At 48.2% G+C, this 22,947-nt stretch overlaps 1 protein-coding gene across 10 annotated transcripts in view; it reads left to right on the top strand.

The window, feature by feature from the left end:
• The first annotated feature begins 2,052 nt into the window (after positions 1-2,052).
• ZNF618 (zinc finger protein 618) overlaps positions 2,053-22,947 on the top strand; it is a 167,156-nt gene continuing 146,261 nt past the window's right edge. For 3 of the 10 annotated variants that reach the window (XM_027727101.2, XM_027727098.2, XM_027727095.2), the window contains exon 1: positions 2,053-2,409. In XM_027727101.2, coding sequence (XP_027582902.1) covers positions 2,353-2,409 — 57 coding nt within the window. In that variant the 5' untranslated portion in view covers positions 2,053-2,352. The remainder of the gene's footprint in view (positions 2,410-22,947) is intronic. The other 7 variants (XM_027727092.2, XM_027727091.2, XM_027727090.2 and 4 more) reach the window with 3 other exon arrangements.

Below are 22,947 nucleotides of genomic sequence, written 5' to 3'. Positions count from 1 at the left end.
GCCACTTGTTTTCTGCATCCATGAAGTGCCCACAATCAGAAGAAATGGGAGAAGGTTTGGGCTGAGGAAGCTCAGAGAGCTCATACACTGCCCTTCCAGAGGGAAGAAAGACCCCAAAAGAAGGTGAAGGGATGATTTACCTACGCAGCTCAGGGACACAGGAGGGAAGAGGCTCTTCCATGTTACAAATGGACCAAACAGAAGCAAAACAGGGTTTGGCTCAAAGTGAGTCACGTCTTTCAGCAGTGGAGGTGATGAGTGGTTGGCCAAGTCATCATGAGCAGTGATGGGTTCTTCGGTGCTGAAGATGCTTCAAAGCACGCAGGGACAGCTTGAAATGTGCCCTCAGACATCATGGGACACAGAGGGGTGGGGATCTTTTCTCTCCAGGCTTTGGCTTCAGGAAGGAGGGCAGTGAGCCGGTTTCCCAAAGGCTGTTGAGGGTATCTCCATGCTCCTTCTCATCCTGCAAAATCCAACTTACCCAAAGCTTCCTCAAACATTATTGTTTGCTAAACACCGATTTTGCTTTAGTCTGGTCCATGGGGGATTCCTACTGGCTCTGCTTCACGTCAACACTGGGGCTGAAAGAGCCTCGTGAGTGGTTTTTGCCTCTTGACTTCCCACATCCCTTTTAAGCTCATTCGGAAAACATCTTCCCTTGCCCAACGTCTCCACCAATTCCCCTGCCCCTTTGTTTTTATTTAGCTCTGTAATTACATTATCTGACCGTACAGCGTTTGGGAATGAAATCTGCATAAAAGATATTAAGAAAAATAAATCTGTGTTTTGCAATATCTTTGAAGTTATCTTTAGGCTGGGCAACAAGAGCAAAATCAGCGTTTGGCTCTCCACAAATCTCTAGTTTTGCAGAGCTCTTGGGAAAGAGGTTTTCATGGGCCAGGGCAGGGAAATTCACGGGTTCAGATTAATTTTTTAATACTATTAATAACTATTTTTGGCACTGCTTCACAAGGGAGAAAAACACCAGGTATGCACGAGATGTAATTATGTTCATAGTTAATGCTGTGTGTTTTCCAGGAGAAAAGCAACACTCTTTTTTTTTTGCCTTTTTGGAGGAGAATAACAAAGTTTGCTGTGCAGCACTGAGCGTCCTGAGCGCGTGGAGAGGAATAGCTCTTTGTGGAGGGACAGGGTGTTGGGATAAGTTTCCTGTGAGGATGGGGAAAGGCTTTTCCCTCTTTGCATTGTGGTGAAACAACTCTCACACAGTAGGGGACCAACGGCTGGGAGCTTCGGGATCAATAGGCAGGGGGTGATTTGAGCCATGGGTGAGCTGTGAAGGGGAAGAAAGAGTTGAGGGAGCACGGCAGGGGTGGTGCTGCCCAGGCCCTTCACACAATCCTAGAACCACAGAATGTCCTGAGTTGGAAGGGACCCACAAGGATCATCAGTCCAACCTCTGGCCCAGCACAGACACCCCAACAATCCCACCCTGTCCCTCAGAGCGTTGTCCAAACCCTCCTGGAGCTCTGGCAGCCTTGGTGCTGTGCCCACTGCCCTGGGGAGCCTGGTCAGTGCCAACCACCCTCTGGGGGAAGAACCTTTCCCTGAGATCCAACCTGACCCTGCCCTGGCACAGCTTCAGCCCTTCCCTCGGGTCCCTTCCGCGGGCCCATCCATCCCCTCACACCCTGTGGGGTCCCGCTTCACCCCTGGGCCCTTTGCTTTCCGCTACACGACGTGCCCCGTCCCTTGCCGAGACGGAGCCGTGCCCCGGCTCCCCCCGCCGGGCTCTCACCCCCCGCCCGGCCCGGGGGCCACTCCGTAGCGCCGTGCCCGGTGCCAGAGGGGTACTGGCAGCGGGCCGGGGTCCGCACCTCCTCACACACCCCCTCACACTGCGGAGCGGCCCCGCGCCCGCGGGGCGGCCGGGCCGGGCCGGGCCGTTGTGCGCGGTGCCCGGCGCGGGGGCGGGAGGGCAGCGCGGGGCCGGCCGGGCGGGCGGCGGGGCTGCCGCGCCGGGCCAGACTCAGCCCCTTTCTCCCGGCGCCGCCGGCTGCGAGCTGCGCTGCGGCTGGAGCTGCCCCCAGAGCGGCTCGTGATGGCGGCGGCGCGGGCTCGGCAGCGGGAGGCGCCCGCCCAGCCCTGCGCGCCGCGCCGCTGAGCGGCAGCGCCCGTGCCCGCGGCGGCCGCCCCGGCCCATGCCCCGGGGGGAAGGGGGGCTGCAGCAGCCCGGCGAGCCGCCCACCCGCGCAGCGGGGGCATCGCCCCCACTCGCCGCTCCTGGGAGGGCGGGAAGGAGGCAGCGGCGGCGGCGGCGGCTTTGTGCGCGGCGGGCGGATCGCAGGCCCCGGCGGCGCGGGGCTCGCCTGCTCCCGCCCCAGCCCCATGAACCAGCCGGACGGCTCCGCTCCGGCGGCGGCGGCGGCGGCGGTGCCAGCGCAGGTACGCGGCGGCCGGGGCGGCGTGTCCCCGGGGGGAGGCGGAGGGAGCGGGGAGGAAGGGAAGGGAAGGGAAAAGGGAAGGGAAGGAGGGAGGGCGGCAGCCGCAGCCGCCCCGGCGCGGAGCCCCGGCGGCGCTTTGGCGCAGTGCGCGGGGGGCAGCGCCGGGAGCGGCTCCGCGGAGCCCCCGCGGCTCCCGGGCCCCGCCGGCCGCTCGGACCGGGCGGAAAACAAAGCGGAGCTCAGCAGCCATGTCGGGGACGAGCGGCCCCGCGGCCCGGGCCGGCCCCGCACCCCGGCCCCGCACCCGGCGCGGCCCCGCCGCGCTCCGCTCCCCTCTCCCCGCTCCCCATCCCAGGGCTTTTTCTTTTTCTTTTCCTTCTCTCTCTCTCTTTTTTTTTTTTTTTTTTTTTTTTTTTTTCCCCCCTTCTCTAATTTTTCCTCCCGAACGTTTTTTTTTTCCTCCCATTTTTTTTTCCATTAAAACGACGCCACCTAGAGGAGAGTATTTCGTAAATTAAAAAAAAAATTAAAATTGAAAAAAAAATATTCTGCTTTTTCTAATTTTTTTTTTTCCTAGAAAGTTGGGGCCGGCTCCCCCGAGCTGGGGTTCCCCCCGCAGCCCCCGCAGCGCCCCGCAAATGTCGTGGGTGTCCCTTCGGAGCCAAAGCCCAGCTCATGGAAATGAAAATTAAGCAGGAATTTGAATGAATTCAGGTTTTTCTTCCCCCCCACCCCCATTTTCTGGACGAAAACGGAGCCTGGGAGCAGCACAGTGCTGGGAAAAGAAAGTGATTCAAGTTTTTGGTGGGCCCCCCCGGGTGAGCTGCAGGGAAGGATTAGTTTGGGAAAGTGGGAGAATTGCTGTTCCGGAGCAATTAGGAATTGGGCTTCATTGTAATTTTGAACTTGTGCAGCACGCTCTGCCAAAACTCAGGGTTATTTTTTTTTCCTTTTTGCTGCAGTACTTAAAGTTATTTGTTTGAAATGAGGAGTTTTGCAGGAAAATAAAGAGCCCAGAAAATTTGCTGTGGACACACCCAAATTTTTTTTTTTTTGGTGATTTTGGATTTCATGCAAAACTGCTCTTAAACAATGAGGTTCTAAACACAGTCCAGGAAAACACGAGGACAAGCAAATTTAAGAGTCGAATGTCAGTTTTATTTTAGAATTTCTTGGCTTTTCGGATGGTTTCTCCTGGCATAATTAAAACAGTTTCCAGCATTTAATTTCCTACTTCTTTTGTAAAGAAAAAAAATTTCCATAGTAGGGTTTTTAGTTGTTTTTTTTTCCTTTCTTTTTTTAAACACACTGTAACAACTCCAGGTTCTGTGGCTCATATAAATCTAATATTTACACAGGTTTATTATAAGGTCCGCCATGATATTACAAATATACATAATTAACAATATTGTGAAAAAATAATTGCAGATTTAGTGATTTTGGTATTTTTTAAACTAAAATGCCTTTAAAGGGTTCAGCCATGATATTTTTCTGAATTTCAAAATCCTTTTTCTCCTTGACTGTTAAAACCTTGCTAGAGTTTGAATTGAAAATATTTTTTTTTCATAATTTTTTTTATTTTGGGATTTTTTCGGGTTTTTTTTGTTTTAAATGCTCTTCTGTCCCTATTATCTTGCTGTTACACAGTGCCTGTGAGTTCTGGACTGTGCACACACTGGTTTATTATTGTAGGGTTGCCCTTGAATACTGGGGTCTTGGTATTGATCTTTTTAAAAATAAATAACAAAAGAGCACTGAAACATACATTGTTTCAAGAAAAAAGCAATCTAGGAGAGATCCATGGCCTTTCCACCCGAAAGTGGGGGAGGGAGAGGAAGGGAAAGATTAGGTCAACATTGAGTTTTACCAACCTTGACACAGTATCCTCTCTAAAATGGGGACAAAATAGCAAGATGGCTGTTTCACAGCTGCAGCACTTTGGGTTGGTTTTTTTTTTTTTTTTTTTTTTTTTTCGGAAAAAGGCATTTTGAAATTTTGAACTCCAAAGTGAGTTTCTGGAGCTGCTGGGGCCCCACCAGCAAATGCTGAAATCCAGGCACTGCAAAAAATCAATTTAAATTTCAATCCCAAACGAATTTTTAATTCTGAATCTCAAACCTCTGAAAAGTTTTTTGATTTTGTGGCTGGGTTTTTTTTTTTTTTTTTTTTTGTTTGTATTTTTTTTTCTGGTTTTGATTTTTATTTCAGTGTAACTTGATACTTGCTGGAAATCAGGCAGGAGTGGCTGCTGAATTCAGGTTTCGGGGGCTGCTTTTCGCTTTCTTCCCCTTTATTTGTTTTGTGGTTTTCAGAGGGGGGGGGAGATGGGAAAAATCTGAAAAGCAGGATAACTCTTGGGTGGAGGAGCAAATACTCTGAAATGTCAAGTCCATGTTTTTATTTTTGCATTTGTGTGCCCCCCAGCCTCCCCGAAAAGGACCCACCCTCTTCCTGAATCCCTTTTTTAGCAAAGAATGGAGTGCCCGGTGCAGTTACAGCAGGGTGGCACATGTGGGTCAGAATTCCACACAATGCTCCCAATTGGATTAAACAATCCCGAGGAATATTTTATTCCTGGTTTCATCCAGGAAGCTGTAGCGTGGTGGCTTTTGCATATCATTGTACTCCAAGAATTCCCTTCCTTGAGCTGCGCCCTGGAACTTTCACGTACTCTGTGATTATACCCAGAGAAACTATTTAGCTGTAATTTTTTTTTTTTTTTTTTAAATTTCACACATTTTTTTTCTTGTGTGAAACAGATATTTTGATGCTGCTTTTCTTCTGCCCAACCCCACACCTGGAGATCTGGGAGCATCCCCAGGGCTGTGCTTTGGGGCTGGGGGAGCATATTTGGGGTGCTGCATTTTAATGACAAATAATGACAAATGCTCAGTTTTGGGGTCACAATGCCAACATTTGACAATATCTTTCAATGATATCTTTTGAGTTTATCTTGCTATCTGTAAACAGAGGAATTGAAGCTGGGAAGGCCTTAGTTTAGGTGTGTTTTGTGCTGTTTTCAGCTGTTGTGGGAATAGGGTGAATTTTGGGTGGCTGTTGGAGGTGGGTTTGGGTGTTGCAGGTCTCCTCTGCAGCGATGGGGATGCTCTGGGGGCCTGGCTGGACTCGAGGTGTGGAACTGCAACCATCCCATCTTTAACTCTCTGTAGATCAGTGTCTTTTCAACCCCAGCTCCCGTTCTGTTCCTCCTGCGAGGAAATGCTGCTGGAGGTTGTAATGGGTTGCTGCATCTCACCTTTCTGCGTGTCCTTCCAGCACAAACCTCCTCCTGCCTAAAAACGATTCCATAGTTTTTCATTGCAGTCTTGCTTTCAGGGGGATTTTTTTTTCTTTCTTTTTTTTTTCTAATTTTTTCTGGAAAGTTGATCAATATTTTATCATTTTCAAAATTGCTGTTGGCAGCCTGGAAGGAGGAGGAGGGAGGGAGGGAGCCCAGCTGAGTGATACCACCAGATTTCTTGTGACACAACTGAAATGTATTTTTTAAAAAAAAGAAAAATTTCCAGGACTTCATCCTCAGTGAAGATGAAAATAGACATGTTTTCAATGCTGAATGAAAACAGACATAATATTATTAAAGTGGTAGATAATATTTACGCAAATGCCATAAAAACCTTAGGAGGTTGTTCGCATGACTCCAGAATAATTTAAATATATATCACTGCCATAATGCAACGCCGGGAATAGTTCAGTGCACGGTGCAGTCACGTGGCCCAGGTGATGCACAGTCAAGTTTGCAATTATGCAAGTGCAGTAGTGAAATTAGTGTTCTAAAAATTAGATTAATTTAAAATTGGGTTTTTTTTGAGAGAAGGTTGAAACCCACTGCAAGGGTCATGCTGATACAGAGTCAGGATTTGTGCCCACTGCATCAGGGCAGGGTCAGATTGGATCTCAGGGAAAGGTTCTTCCCCCAGAGGGTGGTTGGCACTGACCAGGCTCCCCAGGGCAGTGGGCACAGCCCCAAGGCTGCCAGAGCTCCAGGAGGGTTTGGACAACACTCTGAGGGACAGGGTGGGATTGTTGGAGGTGTCTGTGCAGGGCCAGGAGTTGGACTGGATGGTCCTGATGGGTCCCTTCCAACTCAGGATGTTCTATGGATCTGTGATTCTTTGGATGCCGTGCCTGTTGAAGGATCTCAGTGTTCCCACCATGGCTGGCAGGGCTTGACCTGGCGCTGGGTGATGGCCCTGACTGGTCCCCACATCACAGCTCCCCATGGCACAGCTCCCTGTGGAGCTACACTGGCTCTGGGTGGGTGTGCAGTGTTGGGAATGACACCTTTCAGGGTCCCTGGCATTGCCAGTTGAGGCTCTGTTGGCCTCTGCTTGAGCATCCTCAGCTTGAGCGTCTCGGGCGTCGCTCTGGTTCTGGGCATGGCCCAGTGCAGGTGATCAGGAGAGCGTGTGGTCGCCCACCTCAGGTACTTTGGTGGGTCTGTGTGTGCAGGGAGTGTGTTGCCCACACACAAGGCTTTGCTGATCCCACTGTACCCTGCTGGTGCTGCTCAGGGTGCTCTGGCTGCTCCAGGGCCTGCTCGGATCCATGCCAGTGATTATTTGTGTGCTAATCATGCTGGAGGCTGTGAATCGGACAGGGTTAGTCCTGCAGTCAGGGGGAGCCACCCTGAAATGTGAATTTTGTCAGAGGTTTGCAGGATTAGGCTCTGTTTGCCCATAATGTGCCAAGAGGGGACTGAAGGGAAGGATGAGGGGAAGAGGTGCCTGGGCAGGGGCTGCCATCACAGCTGGAGGCTGTGGGGAGCTTTTTGGTGAGGGACATGAGGAAATAGCACCAGCAGATATTTATTTCTTGTCATTTCTAAATTTCTGTGCATCTGGCATTGCGTGTATTTGGAATTTCACATTTATGGCTTCAGTTTGGTCATACCGAGTTTTTTGGGGAAGAAGTTTCTGATTTTTAAAGGTCTTTTATGGATTAATTGCTAGTCATCTGCCTCCTTTTTGCTTTTGTTTGGTTCCTTGAATGTCTCTTGATTATTCTGTACTATGTGATGCCAATTTAGTGGTTAACTAGTATGCAAACTACATCTGGACGTGTTGACTTTGCATTAACAATCATTGATTTGTCTGGAGCAAGGGAATAGCAATGAATGCTGCTGTTTACCATGGATGGTATGTGAAAAATAACCATTTGCGAGGTGTCTTTCATCAGGGCTCTGGTGCAACTTGTCACAGCAGCTCTGCCTTTCTGTGGGAGAGCTGAATTTTTAAACCATGGCACCAGGAATGGGAAAAGGGAGTTGGGAAGGCAGTGGCATGTGGTGTGTGGGGAAGGGGTTGACTGTGTGCCCTGGTCACCTTGGTTGGCTCTGGTGACAGCAGGAGTCAGGTAACATTGCAGCAGAAAGGCAGTGAAAAGAAATTAATACATATAATCAATAATAGGTAACATATATAACATACAACACATATATAGAGCTTTTTGCTCGGGAACATAATCAAGAGGATGCCAAATTTAATGATCATAAATAATAAGCAGCAGATTGAGTTGATGGGTGGCTTCAGCAGCAGCTGGTTCTCCCCAAAAAGCGTGGCTGCAGCCATGTGGTTGGCTCTGAGTGGGGCAGAGTTTGGTGCTTGCTGTCCCTTGGGGTCTTGGGGAAGCTGAGATGTGCCTGTGGCTGCTGCATGTTCAGGTGAGTCGTGGGATGTGGGAGGCATTGCTACACACGTATATTTTCTTTGGAAGAGGGGAAAGGCTGGAGGAGATGCCCTTTTTGTGGAGAAGGTCTTTTCCCAAGACATGTGTGTGCTGGAGATGTCAGAGCTGCTATGCACCCACTCCTTGGGTGTTTACAAAGACAGAAGGGTCATTTGGTTGACATTCAATATTTAGACCTTGAATCCATCGTCCTGTTGGGACCCCCATCCCTGGGTCTTTTTTGCTGTCTCCTGAGTGCTCTCCTTGGCATTAAGTGTGAGTGTTGGTTGTCTTTGGGGCTGGGGTCAGTCTGGGCTTTTCCCACACAGAAATCACTTTGCTGACTCTGAAATGTGCGTGTGCTGGTCAGATCCCAAAATGATGGGCACAGGGGACCTCCTGTAACATGGGCTTTGTATCCCAACACTGCTGAGTGTGTAAATGCCCATGGAGGTGCTGGGCAAGCTGCACAGTGGCTTTCTGAGTTACTTGGGTTTTCCTTGTTGGAGTCTCTTGTGTTCCCAAAGTGGGCAGTGTAACATGTGGTAGAAAAAATCAGGTTAAGCAGAGAAAATACTCCCCTGTGCTCATTGAAAGTGCAACTGCGAAGAAGCTGCTCATTCTGAGTGTTGTATTTGGGGAAGGACATGGCATGGAGGGTATGAGGAATGTGGAAGTGATACAGGTACATTGGAATTCATACTCCTGCTTAAACCACCTCTGTACCCATATAGAAGAGATCTTGTGATTTGTGCTTTTTAGTTTTTTTGGCAATTGAGTGGTGGTTAGCTCTGGTTCATCACCTGGTCTGTGAGGGCCTGTGCCAGCACGCTGGAAGCTCTTGCTCCAGCTGGGATGGTGCCTTAGGCACCCAGGGAGTGGAGGCAGTGTGGGGGCACACGGGGCATGTTGTGCCTCCCCTGGGGGGTGTAACCAGCTGAACCCTGTGCTTGTGCCTCTGTGGGTGTGGGTGGCACAGGTGACTCTTGGATGAGGTCAGGGCAGAGTTTCAGGTTCCTGCCAGGTGATGACACTTGTGGTTGATGGAGCTGTGCTGCCCCTGGAGAAGCTGGAGGCCAGACGGCTGTTTTGGGGTGAAATTGCTGAGCTCTGGGTCAGCCTGGCAGGGCTGACATGGAGGGCTGTGTGTGCCCCCATGGCTGTTCCCATGCCAAGGGCCTGGGGCAGCAGTTCATCCTGCGTTTTGGTGGGAGGTCCAGTGTCACCACACCAATTCCTCTGCCAGAATAGCTTTCCTTGGCAGTCTCTCTCCTCCCCCTTTATTTCCCTCACCTGTATTACCAAGGCACTCCAGTGTGCACTTAGAAAGGTTTCACTGCTGTACTATACCTGCAAAGAAATAATTATACAGGCAAGGCCTTCCTTGGTGTAATTTGCAGCGCTCCTGCATATTTCACATCTGTATTTGGCTGGTGTGATGTGAAAAATAAGGCTGGAAGTGGAAAAGTAGACACTGGAGATTTTGCCAGTGCTGATAAGGGGCTGACCCAGGGAAATGTGAATGTTGGTGTGTGGAGCAGAGGCTGAAGCTGCTGAAGACATTGAGGAGTTCCCTCTGTATCTGAGGGATCAATACATGTGCCTATGTGTTTGTGCATATGGATGTGTCTGAGAGACTCACTGTTGGAGGGTGGGGATCTCTGATGGGTCTGGGATGGTGTGAGGGCTGTTGGGTCCACACCAGCAAGGGGTTCAGCTGTGCCTGGGTCGCGTAACACAAGAGCCATCGGTGTCCTCTGCACTGGCTTAGAAATTAGGAATGCTACCACCCAAGGCTGGGCTGATGGAAGTGAGAATGGCTGTGTTTATCAGACCTGTCCATGGGCAGTGAGCAGAGCCAGGCTGGGACGGGCCAAATGCGGTCACATTCCATTGCTGGTATCCTGATGGCACCACTGTGTCTCCAGGCTCTTCAGGTTTTAATACTGTTTGTGATTTCCTTCTACTAGATACACACAGGCAGCAGTAATTTTATGAAAGTTAATTTTTTACTCTGTGTGGGTGTAGGGATCCTTTCCTGCCCCAAAATAGCAGCAGAAGGCAGTTTTCAGAAGTTGGGTGTGCTTGCGTTGAAGGCCCGTCATTTAGGTTCTGCTTCCAGTACGTTGACAGCAATTTTAGTACAAGTATTTAATTGCTTTAGGTCTATTTTTAGAAGTATTAAACCTCAGTTTTCAAAACTGCAACCAAAGCCAGCCACTCTGCTGGTGTGGGAGAGCCGGGAGGGGAACCAGAAGGAAAACCTGGAGCTACGTGGGTTGGCCCCACTTGGAGCAGAGCGTGGTCATGGCCCTTGGCCAGGGCTTGGGGTGCCGTGGAGCCTCTGGGGTACGTGACTGAAATGGAGTTGTCTGTATTTTGGTGAGGGTTTTTTTTACTACTATTCTGTTTACTTGGCTACACGAGGCGAGAATGAATGAAACCAAATTTCGGCAGATTTGTACAATTTCTTATGTTAACTCTGCAGACTGGGGGATGGAGTTTGGAAGCTGAGCTGGGAGTATTTGGAAGCTGAACTGGGAGCATCCCGGTGAACGGTGTGCAGGCAGCCCCAGGAGGTCTCTGACTTGAAACCCAAGAACAGTTCCTGCTTTCTGGGTATAAATCTGTCATTTGAGATCTGATGTGCTTTAGTCTTCGGGCTGCAAATACTGAGCTTTCACTGGCATTTGTGATATTTGTAATTTTGAGGGTCAGAAGGGAGGGTTGGGCGAATGCAGTATAATTATTGGTTGGAAATAAAACACCTTTTTGAATTTCTCTATGCAATTTGGAAACCTCTGTAGGGAGGCACGGCTGGATTTGGATCAGGCTGCTGGCAAAGAGGATCTGAAAATCCCCTTGGGAATCAGTGGGATTTCTCTTTGCAGTCAGGTGATGCTGTTGGTGGGACCCACGTTGGGCTCTCCAGATGCTCCAGTGCATTGTTGGGACAACAGCAGTGGCAGTGACACCAGGGGACAGGCTGGGACCTGGCAGTTGGTGGCCTTGGGGTTGCTGCTGGGTGCTCTCTGATGGGCATGAGCTGATGGGACCAGTGGGGGCTGGCAGGGCTAGAGTTGGACTTCACCAGTGAAGGGATTAATAATTGACCCCCAGGAAGGCTGTCCCAGGGTGTGCTTTGACTTGGCTTCGGAGCACGTGGCTTTGGCTCTCTGGGTTGTGGTTAATACCACTGAGGCAAAAAGTGCATATTAACTCCAGGGGAGGGGTATTTTTACCTTCTTATCTGTCATTATTTTCCAGGCCTTGAAATTTGGCTGGTTGGTGATAACAGCAGTTAGAATTAGCATTTCTCCTTAATTGGGTTTGTTGGGACATGCCAGAGACAGCCTTGGAGGGGACTCACTGTGCCACGAGCTGGGGAGGGCGCTGGGCAAGGAAGAAAAAATGCAAATGTATGCAAATAGATTGTGTTTGGTGGGGGCAAAATAGATCTAGAGCAAGTTTGCAAGATCCAAGTTGTCTGGCACGTGGTTTGAGAGCAGTGAGGCAATACCTGCTCCTGGAAGTGCTGGCAGATGTTGGAGGGATGTCGGCATGAGTCCACTGGACCATCTGTTGGATCTCAGGAAAAGGTTCTTCCCCCAGAGGGTGGTTGGCACTGACCAGGCTCCCCAGGGCAGTGGGCACGGCCCCAAGGCTGCCAGAGCTCCAGGAGAGTTTGGACAATGCCCTGAGGGACAGGGTGGGACTGTTGGGGTGTCTGTGCAGGGCAGGGGGTTGGACTGGGTGGTCCTTGTGGATCCCTTCCAACTCAGGATGTTCTGTGATCCTCAGTGGGAATAGTGGTGCCATCCACAAATGAGAAAACCACCCCCAAATCAAGAAAAATAGTAGTGCCTTTTCCTGAAATCTTGTATTTCAATTTTATTTTTTTTCTTTGTAATCTTATCTGTTTTAGTTGCCAAAATGTAGATTTGCTGAGAATGCTGCGTTTGCTTTTGGTTCCTGATAAGGTGCAGGAGATAAGTCCCACGTTGTGGCTGTTTGTTTGTCTCACTGGTAAATGTTTGTGCTCCTTGTTTGGAGCTCCTTGGTCTCCTGCAGCATAAACACTGTGATTGGAGTTCATTACGTGAGGTTTAAATATATAAAATGAAATGTTCCTGTCTACTTTAAGCAGACATATGTCTACATTTTGCAAATTAACCTAATTAAATATATATGTAGAAATTTATGATATTCAGCTCCTAGCACAAGGTATGCAATTAGCATCCATGGAGCCAGGAAGGAATTTTCCATTTCTTTCTTGACTTTTCCTCATAGGATTATGTGGTTTCGTTTGTTTTTATTTTTAAATTTTTATTTTTAATCTTCGATCTTTAATTTTTGTTCTGTTTAGGAATTCACTTAGGAACGAGTCCTGCAGGGATTTAAGCTTGTGGTTAAATTACCCCACAAGTAGCTTTGACTGAAGTCGGTGAAATGGTCCCTAACTCCTGGGCTCCAGCCTGTCCCTTTGCCTCTGCAGGACAGGAGGAGTTCATTTTGTTAGGAGAATATCACGAGCAAAATATCATTCTGGAGGAAAAATTGTATTAGAATATTTACATTTTTCAAGCCTCTTCCTTCCTCCCACCCAAAAATAGCAAAAAAAAATTACCTGTCTCCTCTGGATTTATGTAATTTTCAAGTGTTTGGCCAATGTTGTTTCCAAAACACACTGTCCCTCTACCTGAGCTGTCTCTGGGACAGGAGAGCCCTCATGCAAGAAGTACAAATCCATTAATATAATCTTTCATTTAGCAATATTCTGGCACCAGGAATACTACTTTTTGGTTTCTTTTCTGCCAAAGAATGGTTTGTTTTTTTTTAATATTTAAAATTTGATCGTGTTATAATAGTTTGTTATATAAATAATCGTTTGGTCTGTTTTACATATCAGTAGTTGACTCCATTTTATTCACAAAAAGCATTTTTTCCCCCATAAACATCCCCACTGTTCCAGCCCAGAAGTTGCTCTTTATTAGCAAAACCAACCAAGTAAATGACGTTCCCAGCTCAGCTATTTTAATGATCCCACAAACCCAAGAAAGCAGTAGGAAATTTTTCAGAAGCAAACTGCAGAAACTTTTTTTTTTCCCGGGACATCATAATTTTTCAACTTTTTGTCCAATTATTTTTGCTACGTTTTTCCAAGCTTCAAGCTGTGAACTCAAAGAATTTGGGGCTGTTCTTTTCTCCTGGAGGTCATTTAGGGGTGTCAGAGATGACCCAACACAGAGTGGAAGAGCCTCTCCAGAGGACCTGACAAACACACTGTTCCTAATTTCTGTGCAAGAACTATTCACAATTCTGTGTGGGGAAGGTGTGATGTTGGATCATGACCATTTTCCCCCTCTTGGGCTCCTCTACAGGTCTGTCCTCCAGTGTTTTCCTGTGATTTGCTGCATTGCTGTGTTTCTCCATCTCCATATTTCAAGGCAGAGGAAGTTCTGCTCCCAGCCCTGTCCCCAGCTCTGTCCCTCTGCACGAGCTCTGCTCTCCCAGGTTGAGGTCCTTGGTGTCTCCTGCCCTCCCTGGGTGTGTCTGTGCCCTCTCCCTGACAGGGGATGCCTTTTCACAGGCCATCAGCAGCTTGGATTCCCACTTCTGTATCACCAGGTGTTGAGTGGTGACCAACTCTATAAATGAGAAGAAGAAGACAATTGTGCAGATTGTTTTGGGGGTTTCCTTGTGAGCCTGCAGCCTTGCCAGCGAGCTGTCTCATACCTGTGCCCTGTGTGGCTCCAGGTATGGGAGAGATGATTTAATAGTCAAAGCTGTATTTTCCACTCTGGCAGCCACAGCATCCAGGCGTTTCTTTCTCACCTCAGTGCTGTGCTCACCCCTTGGGGGCTCCTCGTATCTTGTCCCCAGCGCGTGCTGCAGCCCCTCAGGATGTGGGTTTTACCCACCACCAGTGCAATCATTGGGATAATTGCAGCATCTGCAATTTATTTAGGCAAATAGGAGAGTGAAAAATGTTTGCTTTCCCTTGCTCCTGGAGTTTATTTTTAGAGTTTAGCTTTGTGCTTTGGGAAGCACAGACCAGGCATCCTGTGTGTCCCTTCTCCCTGAGGGGAGCTGCTGTCCCTGAGGTGCTGCTCCTGGGGCAGTTCCCTGTCCACGCCATGGGAGTTGCTGGATTGCCCTTCTTGCCCTTGTTTGCTTCCTTTCTTCCCATTCTATTTCTTGCAGTCCCTTTCCAGGTGGGATCACCAGGGCTGTGCTCAGGGCTGTGGATGCAGCTTTATGCATGGACACATTCCCTGTTCCCTCCCCTGGAATGAGTTGCTGTGCTGGTTCCGTCGCTGCTGGAGAGGTGCCCTGGCTCTCCCCGTGTGCTCTGGTGAATGCTAATGGCTCAGTTAGGTACCCTGACGTGGGGATGGTGCTGTTTTCCCCCTGGTGTGTTACTTTCTCCAAACCTTCCCTGGTGCAGGGAGCAGATGTCTGAGGGACCCCACTGTGAGAACGAACTATTTCTGCCCTTTATTTTCCGTCTTTTAATCAGTGGTTAATCAATGAGGTGACTTCTTACTTCATCCCATGCATATGAAAGTGTTGTGAGTGCACTTGTCTTACAGCCTTCATAGAGGAGACTTGTCTGAGGCTTTTCGAAATCTGGGTACACCACACCACTCACTCACAGAATCCCAGAATGTGCTGAGCTGGAAGGGACCCACAAGGGTCATCGAGTCCAACCCTCAGCCCTGCACAGGCGCATCCCCAAGGGTCACACCCTGTGCCCCAGAGGATCATCCAAACCCTCCTGGAGCTCTGGCAGCCTTGGGGCTGTGCCCACTGCCCTGGGGAGCCTGGGCAGTGCCCAGCCAGCCTCTGGGGGAAGAACCTTTTTCTAATCTCCAACCTAAACCTCCTCTGTCACAATTTGAAGCCATTCCCTCAGGTCCTGTCCCTGGTCACCACAGAGAAGAGATCAGACTCACCCTGTTCTACCTCCACATTCACTCTTGCCAACAGTCCCCATAGCTTAGTGACTTAGGACTCTGCAGAAACCCTGTTGACTCCTGGTGTTCCTCTTTTGTTTGTGTGAGCACTGATTTTTAGTTATATTTTTTAATTACTATTTATAGGAATTTTTCTGCTACAAAAATGAAGTTCTGTGGTTCCTTGAAGCTCTTCTAAAACAGTGGGGTCACGTTCCTTGCTCACTGGTCCATAAGCATGAGGTGGATAGCAGTGATTTTTGGGCTTCCCAGGTGATTTTAATAGCTTAATGCCTTTCAGACTTTGGGATAAATATTGTTTGGCACTGTAGATTTTTATTTTTTTGCTAATAATTTTGCTAGTCAGGGCTGCAGCTTTTTTCTGGTGACCACACAGTTTGAGATGGATGCTCAGCTCATTCCTCGTGAAGGAAGAGTCCAGGAGGGGAACTGCTGAGCCCTGTCACAAGTTAGCAGTGGTGCAAAGAAGTTGAATTTTATCCTGTGGTTTTATCTTTCTTTAGTGCTTTATTTATACCAGAATCTGGCAGACTTCTGGTGCTTCTGTGTTTATTTTTTTTTTTTAAATTAAGTTTTATTCCTCCAGTGACCTGTTTCCCAAAATCTTTTTCTGGATTGGCTTTTTTACAGCTTTAAGTGTATCTTCCTTGATTTTACATTCTCATAATTTTGATTTCTTTCTGAGGGTGTTGTTTTGTTTCTAATGGCCTTTTTCACAATGCTGTTAAACTGTGCTTATATATTTAAAAAACCCCTTTGGTAGGTGATAACCATCTTTTCCAACTTCACCATCTCACCTGCAAGGCTTTCACTTGCTCCTTTAACACTTACACAAATTTTCCCATTTATGGAATCATAGAATGGTTCCTCCTTCGAGGAGGAGCTGAGAGAATTGGGTTTGTTCAGCGTGGAAAAGAGAAGGCTTCAGGGTGACCCCCTTCCAGTACCTAAAGGGAGCCTGCAAGAAAGATGGAGAGAGACTATTTACAAGAGTCTGGAGTGCCAAGGGGCAATGGCTTCCCACTGCCAGAGAGCAGGGTTAGATGGGATGTTGGGAAGGAATTCCTGGCTGTGAGGGTGGGGAGGCCCTGGCACAGGTTGCCCAGAGAAGCTGTGGCTGCCCCTGGATCCCTGGGAGTGTCCAAGGCCAGGTTGGACGGGGCTTGGAGCAACCTGGGCTAGTGGAAGGTGTCCCTGCCCATGGCAGGGGGTGGAATGAAATGATCTTTCAGGTCCTTTCCAACCCAAACCAGTCTGGGATTCTGTGGTTCCCCGACGTGCCTTGGCTGAGGACACAGTGAGGGGAGAGATCTCCTCTGTGGCACCTCAGGCATCACTTCTACATTGAACTTGCTTTCACATTTGCAGGTCTCTGTGGGATTTGCTGAATTCTCCTGTGACTGAAAATGTGTTTCCTGCCTTGGCAGAGACCTGCAGCCTCTGGTATTCCTTGGTATTTTGAGCATCCTCCTGTGCTCCCCGATGCTGTAGCTGTGCTCTGACTTTCTCTGATGGGCTTCCAGTCCATAAAGGTTCTCTGATCCTACTGACACAATAATCATGTTTAATTTATTACCCTTTGCTTCTCTGTCAGCACAACTCCATCATTCCGATATAGTTCGGATCTGGACTGTAATGCATTGAGTCTTTTGATTGCTACCTGAAATTTTAGGAAGTTTTTCAGAGATACAGTACATTTATGACCTCATCAATAGAAAATGCTTCACTTAACCTGAATGTTCCTCTACCCTTGTTTGATTTTCTCAGGCTTTAGTTTAAATAGGCTTTTATGTGTTGGCATCTGTTTTCATTTTGGCTCTGATGGTGCCTGGTTACAGGTGTGGCCTGGTGGGATTTCACAGAAAGGCACCACGTGGGTCCCGAGTTTTACTTTTCCAGGCTCTGTTGTCCTCTGTGTCGTTTTCAGGTGCTTTCTAGCAAGGGATGGTCTCTGCCATAAAGTGAGAACCATAGTCTGGGTTTAAAATTGGTCTCCAAGTAGGATGCAGGACCCTGAGCCCCCCTCTCCTGCCTTCCCTCTCACGCGAGCAGGCTGAGCTCCTGCCTGAGCTGGGCATTGCCATGCTAGTGAGAATTAAAAAGGCATAAAAGGAAAAAAAAGGAATAATAAAAGGAAGAGATGACAGTTATCCTTGAGTTAGAAGTTATCAAGTGCAGAAAATTGATAAAGAAAGTTAAAAACACAAGGGAAAAAAAAAATCTGTGACTGTCAGTGCAAGGAACAGTAAGAAAGTATTTGTATTAGGAACAAAAGAAATTCTAATAATGGTTTGTGTAGACTTATCACGACTGAGGAGAGGTAAAATGCATAATAAAGCAGAAAAACTCGACATGTTTAATAAATATTGCTGTTCCCTATTTGTAAGGAGGAGTATGATCCACTTCCAGCCCATGTGCACGAGAGCTGCCAGGCCAGTGTTTGCTGAGCGGGGGGTTTCCAGCTGGTCCATGTGGGTGATGTTCCCTGGGGGCTCCTGCCAGGTCTGCCCATTGCATTTCCACCTTTTTTTTTCTCCTGTAAGATTTGAATAAAGTAGAGAATATTCCAGAGGATGTGGTGAATGCTGCTGTTGTACTGCCTTAGCCTGGCCAGCCTCGGGATGAGAGCACAGGGGAGGGGGCGACGGCAATGTCAGGCTGGATTTGTTCTTCAGCAGAAGTGGTGGAGGAGGGGTCATTTCCCAAGCTGGCAAAATGTCTGGTTTGGTGTCGTGCCCCAAAACACCCTCTGGTAGCATCAAGCTGGTGTGAAACAGGTTGGGAATGGGGTCTTGGATGACCATAGGCATTGTCAACGTCCCTGTGGGGTCCAGCCCCCGTGCTGGGGGTGATGGTTGTGCTGGTTGATTTGGTGGGAAGGAGGGAAGAACTGCAGCTGCTCGGAGGGATTTGGACTACGGGTTAATCTCCACTGGGTGAGCTTGGTTTGATATGAATCATGGGATTTGTGCATCTGGGGAGTACTTTGGGATGGGGAGACCAGAGGGGAGCAGAGATGCCAAACCAGGCTGTGGGGTGGGAAAGGGGCAGCAGCCTGAAAGGAAAGGCTGCAGCCTGAGCAGTGACCCTGAGTCTGTGGGAGGGAAGGGATGCCAACCATGGCTGTGCAGAGAGGTGTGTGAGAACAGCTCTTCTTTTGCCTGTACTTTAATACACTGCCCTCATTTTCAGTTCCCTCATTTTTTTAAGAGATGTTGAAAAGTTGGAGAAGACACAAGACCAGATGAGTGGAGTGAAGCAACTTGAGGACTCAAAGGAAATACTCATTGGGATTTACTCTTAAACATTTGTGGACGTGCACCGTATTTTGGGAAACTCTCTCTGCCAGTAGGAGTCTGAAAAAAAAAAATCTCTCTTGTAGATTTTTATCTTCACAGAGGCACTTCTCCACGGGCTTTAAAAAAAAGACTAAAAAAGCAGGTAGCAGAGCCCTTCAGTTTAGCAAACTGCATAGCAAGAAACAATACCTGGAAACTGGATCCAAACACTCAGATGACAAAATGAAGACGCAGAAATATTTTTCAGAGTAGGAGTGGAAATTTTGACCAGCGGGGCAGATTAGGGCAGATTAAAACACACTGCCAGGGAAAGCTGTGAATGTGGCATATCTTGGTGCTGCTGCTTGTTCTCTGCATCTCTGGAATATGTGTTGGAGAGTTTTCTGGCAGAGCTGAGCCGTTAACCAGGGGAGAGGTGCTGTTATGGTGCAAAGAATGGCTATTCTGTGGCTTCAACAAAAGATTGTGCTTTCTGTCTCTCCCTTGGTATCCTGTTTCCCAGTGTCCGGCAGCAGATGGCCGGGGAAGGATTATAAGGAACAGAGGAAATATTGAGTGAGTTTCCCTTTAATATACTCCCTAGCTCCTGCTGAATGGTCCCTAAATTATTCTCACTTCCAAACCATGTAGGATGCTCCAAACCCTCTTCTGCCAACATTGGACCATCACACGTGTTCACACACCCCCCAGCATGAAACCAAAGTACTTGCAAGTGGTTTTTTTTCCCCTAGAAGAGATATAACTAATGAAATTCATAGGTAATCTCCTGTAACATTGAGCACAAAAGGCTATTTGTTTACTTTTTCAGGCAGCAAATGATAATGAATAAGGTAGTTAGGGAACACATGGGACACAGTCATTAAATAATCTGCTTAATATTCCTAATGCAAAAGCAATAGGCAAAGCAGCAGAGAGAGGAGTGCTTAGAGCAATACATAAGAATATGGGTTTTCTCAGTGCTTCATCTACAGGAGGCTTCATTCCCTCTCCCAAGAGGAAACCTGTTGTAGAAAAGGGATCCTATTGTAGAAAACCTATTGTAGACCAAATGGGAGGTATTTACAAACTACTGCAGAGATCAGAGAGGAGATTTCCCCGGTTAACTCTGAAATCAGGCAAAAAAAGCAGCAACTGAGCTGAGGTGGCTGAGTGAAGATGTAAACAGTATTAGGAGCAGTAAGCAGTAGGCTTTTAAAAAGTATAAACAGTCTGGTAAGGAGTAGGATAGGAAGATCTATTAAAATAAGCAGAAGGCAGTTAAAAGGATAATTAGGAAGGCAAAAAGAAATAGAGAAGATCTAATTGCTAAGAATATTTTGACTTCAAAGGATTCTTTAGATATATTCAGAGCAGAAGAAACTTGTCCACTGAAGACGATGCTGGGGATTGGAGGCAGGAGATCTGGGAATAGTGTGTTTGTAAATGAGCTTTTGAATGCCCCTCGCTGGGGTTTTACACCTCTGGTGAGTGCTCAGCACACCTGCATCCAGGACCCAGCTTGTGTCATGTGTGGGAGCTCCATGGTCAGCAAAGGGAGCTGCAAAACACCCGGGCACATTCATTTCGTGCAGCTCTGCTTTGAAACTAAGAGGTTGCCAGGAAGCTCGAAGTCTTGGTGTTGCACAGCAAAAATGCCTTGTTGCTGCACTCACCTGCTAAGTGTGGAGGTGACCTCATGCCACAGCCAGGCCTGGAGCTTTTTCTGGTGACCTTCATGCATGACTGAGGTGCAGGTATATACACATGTGTGTGTGTTATATATGCATATATTTATATATAATACACTGTGTGAGGGTGTACATAGAGATATTTTGCACCGAAACACAAAGTGTGTCATCTGGAATGGACATTCCTGATAAAAATGACTCTTTTTGTGGAGGTGTGTTTTTTGTATGCTTCACCTCCAAAATCACAGGATCACAGAATCACTGAGGTTAGAGAAGACCTCTAAGATGATCAAGTCCAATCTGTGCCTGATCCCCACCTTGTCAACCAGCCCAGAGCACTGACTGCCATGTCCAGTCGTTCCTTGGATACCTGCAGGGATGGGGGCTCCACCACCTCCCTGGGCAGCCTCTGCCAATGCCTGACAGCCTTTTCAGTGATGAAATTCCTCCTCATGTCCAACCTGAACTTCCACTGGTGCAGCCCACAGCCGTTTCCTCTTGTCCTGTCCCTTGTTCCCCGGGAGCAAAGCCCGACCCCCCCGGCTCCCCCCTCCTGTCAGGGAGTTGCAGAGCCAGAAGGTCCCCCCTGAGCCTCCTTTTCTCCAGGCTGAGCCCCCCCAGCTCCCTCAGCTGCTCCTCTTCAGACCTGTGCTCCAGACTCTTCCCAGCTCCATTACCTTTCTCTGGACACACTCCAGCCCCTCGGTGTCTCTCTTGCAGTGAGGGGCCCAGACCTGCACGCAGCACTCAAGCTGCTGCCTCACCAGTGCCGAGTACAGAGGGACAAATCCCTCCCTCTCTAAGTTCAACAGGCGTGTAAATCAGAAGGAAAGGTAATGCCACAACTGAAACACATTCTGGCTGGAAGTTCTTGAGTCTTGTGCATAAAAACCTGGGGACAATTTATTCAGTTTCTTGGGAAGCTCACCCGATTTAGATTTTCTAGCTTTGATCAGAGTTGCTTTTCTCAGCAAGCTGCCCTTGCAGAGAGCTGGAGTGTTACGGACTCCTTTGTACATGTAATTAAAAGCAGTCTTGTATCTTGATATCCTACTGTGGTTAATGTTTCCTTCAGAAAAATGACTTGACATTAACAGGCTGGGAAACTTGGGGATCCTTCTGGTGGCCAATGCAGGGGCAGAGGTCTCTGTGGGCTCCTCATCGCCGGCTTACCCTGGTTTGGAGAGTAGGATCAGCAATGGCAGAAGATCTTGTTTTGTTCTGGTTTTTGTGTTTATGAGGATGGATTCCACGTGTTCCCACACTAGATAAGTTGCCACAGCCTGAGGCAGGGAGACTGTCCCAATGGTGGACACTTCCTCTTGGTTCCACCAACGTGCCTCATCACTGTCTGGTCACAGACACTTCTGGAGTCTGAATTCCTACTTTTCACCCAGCTGCCACTATAGTCTGAATTTCAACAAGTTTGGGAGGAAGTGAGCAGCATTTGCAGCAGCTGCAGCCCAGGGATACTCCCGGGGTGCTGTGGTTGCACGGGCAGTGCCTCGCCAATGAACCGAGTTTCCATGTCAGCGAGCGCCGGATGCCTGGTGTCACATCTTGACTGGAGGCTGGAATTCGCCCGGTCGGGAATGTGACCAGAGCTATTGTTCATGGATTAAGACTTGTCCCTTAAAACATTGCACCAGTTACGCAGAGCATTTCAGACCCACAGCCTTGCGTGTGTGTTTAGCTGGGGCTTGCCAGCTCCATCTGCTTGAATGAGGTGTCCAGCTGTGCCCAGTGTTGATGCTGCTCCTGGCACAGACCAAGCTCAGTGCCCTTGTCCCAGAGAGGCCCGTGGACTCCTGGTTGTCATTCCCTTGCACAACCTTTCCTTTCTTTGCAGGCAGTGAAGTAGCAGGATCCTTCCTTGACATAAACCAGGTGGGGTGGGAGAGCGGCAGCCCCTGGATTCCCACCCTGGGGCTCTGGTGGAACCAGCAGATAAGTAGTTACCCTGTTTTGTGATGGCAGCAGGATGGTATTCCTTAAGATGGTATTTCTAAGAGAGTGGAGAAATGTCCTAAATATTGAATGCTTAAGTTTTGAAATGGGATTTGAGAGGTTTCATATTGAATGTTATTAGCCCAGATAAGGACTTACAGTCTTAGCAGTGAAAAAGCTCCTTGTATAGAGAAAGAGCTTGGTAGAGATATTGGGCAAGTTCCAACAGGTCTGGGGTGGATGTTTTCCATGTGCCCATGCTGTTTTAATATTAAACCCCTTTATTTTCACCTGCATTAAGTGCTAATGAGAGCACGGTGTCTGTGGGGCTGAATGGGAAACAAAGCAAGACAAGAGCGTGCCATAGCTGCTGTTGTGCTCTGCTTTCCTCTTCTCCTCAGATCTGATATCCTCCAACTTTATATTTCATCCAACCAAATTATGATCAGAGGAAAATGGTAATTTGATTCAAGGGGAGAAAAGTTAAATTAAAGTCAGAAACCAATATGTGGGATATATTGGTGCAAAAGTAATGTAGATCTTGAGGAAAAGCTTTTGTACTTCAGCAGATGTAATTGGTGGCAAAGGAAGTTGCATGTTTTACTGTGGAAGAAAAGGAGGGCTATGGAGTCCTGGAGCCATCAGCCCAGGTAAAGAGGACTTGAAAGCAGGAGATCCTGATGGAGGGCAGGGTTTGCTAATGAGATATGGTTACCACACCAGGCTATGCTCATTCTGGAGCTGGCACTGCTGCTGCTCTCAGATCACAGCCCACTCTGGGGAGGAGAGTGAACACACTCTGTGTGTCTGCAGCACAGGACCTGCTCTTGTTCCAGCTTCTCCAATGTGTTCGTGTGGTACAAACTCAGATCGGTACCTGCCTGGATGGAGGAAGGGGGACCTTGTGGGGAGTGTTCAGGTGTGGGAGGGCATGGAAGGACTCAACCTCAAGTCCCGATGTCTT

The sequence above is a fragment of the Pipra filicauda genome, unplaced genomic scaffold, assembly GCF_003945595.2.
Source record: "Pipra filicauda isolate LSUMZ 115617 unplaced genomic scaffold, ASM394559v2 scaffold333_size800053_pilon, whole genome shotgun sequence".
In the NCBI taxonomy this organism is placed as follows: Eukaryota; Metazoa; Chordata; class Aves; order Passeriformes; family Pipridae; genus Pipra; species Pipra filicauda.
The sequence above is the reverse complement of the archived record's forward strand: the minus strand, read 5'-3'. Positions and strand labels throughout refer to the sequence as shown.